This window comes from Arachis hypogaea, chromosome 3 (assembly GCF_003086295.3).
Source record: "Arachis hypogaea cultivar Tifrunner chromosome 3, arahy.Tifrunner.gnm2.J5K5, whole genome shotgun sequence".
NCBI classification, from domain to species: domain Eukaryota; kingdom Viridiplantae; phylum Streptophyta; class Magnoliopsida; order Fabales; family Fabaceae; genus Arachis; species Arachis hypogaea.
The window spans coordinates 106,122,572-106,125,666 of NC_092038.1; the positions used below are offsets into that span (position 1 = coordinate 106,122,572).

At 39.5% G+C, this 3,095-nt stretch overlaps 1 protein-coding gene across 1 annotated transcript; it reads left to right on the forward strand.

Moving 5' to 3' along the window:
* The first annotated feature begins 212 nt into the window (after positions 1 to 212).
* On the forward strand, positions 213 to 2,565 carry LOC140183540 (uncharacterized). Its single transcript, XM_072231986.1, has 3 exons — positions 213 to 712; positions 1,827 to 1,923; positions 2,065 to 2,565. The coding sequence occupies exons 1-3, from the start codon at positions 213 to 215 to the stop codon at positions 2,563 to 2,565; spliced, it is 1,098 nt and encodes a 365-aa protein (XP_072088087.1).
* Positions 2,566 to 3,095: the final 530 nt, after the last annotated feature.

Consider the following 3,095-nt stretch of genomic DNA (forward strand, 5'->3'; position numbering starts at 1 on the left):
CTCCGAAGCGTAGAACTACTCAAGAGAATGAAATGGAGGAGTTATACCGTCAAGTTAAGGAGTTGCAAGAGCAAATTGCAAAATATGAAGCTGCTCAAAATAATCATGGCAGGCAGAGTGATGACAGTTCTTCTAGTGAATAAGATAATGCAAATCCATTTCATTATTCTTCATCGTCTGAAGATTTGTCCACACAAAGAGCACGACACAACATGACTCACAAAGTTAAAGACTTAGGAATCAAAATTGATGTTCCTGAGTTTGATGGGAGACTCCAACCAGATGATTTCATCGACTGGCTTTGCACAGTGGGAAGAGTGTTCGAGTTAAAAGACATTCCAAATGACAAGCGCGTGAAGCTTGTAGCAATCAAGTTGAAGAAGCATGTGTCAGTTTGGTGGGAGAATCTCAAGCGTCAACGAGAAAGAGAAGGAAGAAGAAAGATCAAGACATGGGATAAAATGTGTCGTGAGCTCAAGCACAAGTTCCTTCCTGAACATTACAGGCAAGATACCTTCATCAAATTTCATAATTTGAAGCAAAAGTTGTTATCTGTGGAAGAATATACAATAGACTTCGAAGAGCTGCTTATGAAGTGTGACATTCAAGAGCCTGAAGAACAAACAATTGCTCGTTATTTTGGAGGACTGAACACAGAAGTTTCTAATGTCATTCAGTTGCAACCATATTGGACTTTGGATGATGTCATTAGGTTGTCATTAAAGATTGAAAAACAAAGAACACAAAGGAATAACACTTAGTCGCCAAAGAACAAAGAAGTCATCCTTGATATTCAACAAGAAGTGAAGACAAAATTTTTTAAAGGCAACAAGGAGCGTGGATCATCAGGTAGGAAATGCTTCATATGTCAAGGTTTTAGGCATGTTGCTACTGAATGTCCAAACCGAAGGTTTATCACTCTTGTCGAGGAAGAGGTTAATGAAGAACCAATTCAAGAGCAATAGGAGGAAGGTGGGGTTAACTATGCTATTGAAGAAGTTCCACCCGATTGTGGAGAAGCTTTAGTAGTTTGTTGAAACTTAAATACTGCAAGGGTAATAGAAGACGAGAGTTGGCGACGCCACAACATCTTTCATACAAGATGCACTGTTGAAGAGAAGGTTTTCAAGGTCATCATAGATAGCGGAAGTTTTGAAAATGTTGTTTCAAATTATATGGTAGACAACCTGAAGCTTTCAACCGAGTTACATCCTCATCCTTACAAGTTGCATTGGTTAAAAAAGGAGAATGAAGTTAAAGTAACAAGGCGATGTTGTGTCCAATTTTCTATGGGAAGCAAATACAAGGATAAAGTATGGTGTGACGTCATCCTGATGGACGCGTGTCATTTACTGTTAGGACGTCCTTGGCAATATAATCGTCGAGCTATTCATGATGGTTTCAAAAATACATACTCTTTTATCAAAGATGGCAAGAAGATCATATTAACTCCGTTACAATATGTAGATGGTCAAAAGAATCAAGTTGAGCTGTGCCTTTTCACATCTTTCAAATGCACTCACCAATGGAATCTTTCGCCAATACAAGATGAGCTTTTCTCAACCTAGGGAGGATAATGCAGGAGCCCTTTCCAACCCAGGAAGAATGATGCAGGAGCATGTATCTTTATATTTGTGTCGTTAATTAAAGTAGTCTAGTTTAGCATATATTATTACATTGTGTTATGAGTTAGTCCCACATTACCCGAGTCATGAAAGTTTCCCCTCCCCTACTAGTATAAAGATGCGTATGTACCCCTTTTATTCATCAGAGTTGAATTGAATGAGTTATATATTGAAATAAGTTGTGTGCTTATTTTCCTCTAGGCTCTTTGAGAGTAAGAGGTGCATCCTTGGCTTAGCCAACCAAGGTGGGTTCATGGCTACTTTCACCATAATGGGATTGTTAACCTCGCCAAGATTGGTGAGCCCAAGCGATGTCCCAGTGTCAGTTGTTTATTTATTTGCGTTGGACGACCCAGGGGCTGAGGCAAATTTTATTTCATCTTCTCTCGTCTCCATACTGGGTTTGCTATTTGTACACCTGCCTCCTTTCTGAATTGAGGTTGGAAATGGAGTAATAGAGCATGGGTTAGGTGGCTGTGAAGAAGTGGAAATATTGGTACAAGGAATTTCTATTGTGGAGGATTTCTTGGTGATGGAATTGGGACGTTATGAAGTAGTTTTGGGTGCACGGTGTATTGCTAGTTTGGGTAAATTTGAAGGGGATTATAACGCCTTATCCTTGAGCTGGATGTTGAATGGGAAGAAGGTGACTTTGCACGGTGATCCCTCTTTAGGGAGAAGTCGAGATAGTGCAAAAGTGACTTTAAATGCCCTGAGAAATAATGAAGAGGGCTTTCTCGTAACCCCTGTGTTCATTGCCGATTCTATAGAAGCCCAACTATCTGTTTCGTCAGCAACTTTGGCAATTTTGCAGCAATTTGAGGATGTCTTTCAGTCCCCATATAGTCTTCCTCCACAAAGAACTCACGATCATGCTATAGTATTAAAAGACGGTGTAGAGATTCCAAACATTAGACCTTACAGATATCCACATTATTAGAAGGCAGAAATAGAAAAAATAATTAATGAAATGCTGCAGATTGGGATTATTCGGCCCAGCACAAGTCCCTTCTCGAGCCCAGTAATTCTGGTAAAGAAAAAGGATGGTGGGTGGAGGTTTTGCGTCAACTATAGGGCCCTCAATAAGATCACGGTGCCGGACAAATTTCCTATTCCTATTATAGAGGAGCTATTGGATGAGCTCGATGGTGCAACAGTGTTTTTCAAATTGGATCTTAAATCTGGATATCATCAAATTCAAATGAAGAAGGAAGATATTCATAAGACAGCTTTTCGCACCCACGACGGCCATTACGAATTCCTTGTAATGCCTTTTGGCCTCATAAACACTCCATCAACTTTTCAAGCTCTCATGAACACTGTATTTCGTCCGTTTCTCAAAAAAATTTCTCTAGTTTTCTTTGATGACATCCTTATTTATAGCAAGGATATCATTATCCACAGAGGTCATTTGCAGAATATTTTTGAGGTACTGAGACAGCCAGTTTATTGGTAAATAAAAAGAAGTGC

Coding starts and splice junctions, on each gene's coding strand:
- LOC140183540 (XM_072231986.1), top strand. CDS start 213: ATGACTCACAAAGTTAAAGACTTAGGAATCAAAATTGATGTTCCTGAG. Junction 713..1,826: donor ACTTTGGATGATGTCATTAG/GTTGTCATTAAA, acceptor ATTTTCCTCTAG/GCTCTTTGAGAGTAAGAGGT. Junction 1,924..2,064: donor TGTTAACCTCGCCAAGATTG/GTGAGCCCAAGC, acceptor TTCTGAATTGAG/GTTGGAAATGGAGTAATAGA.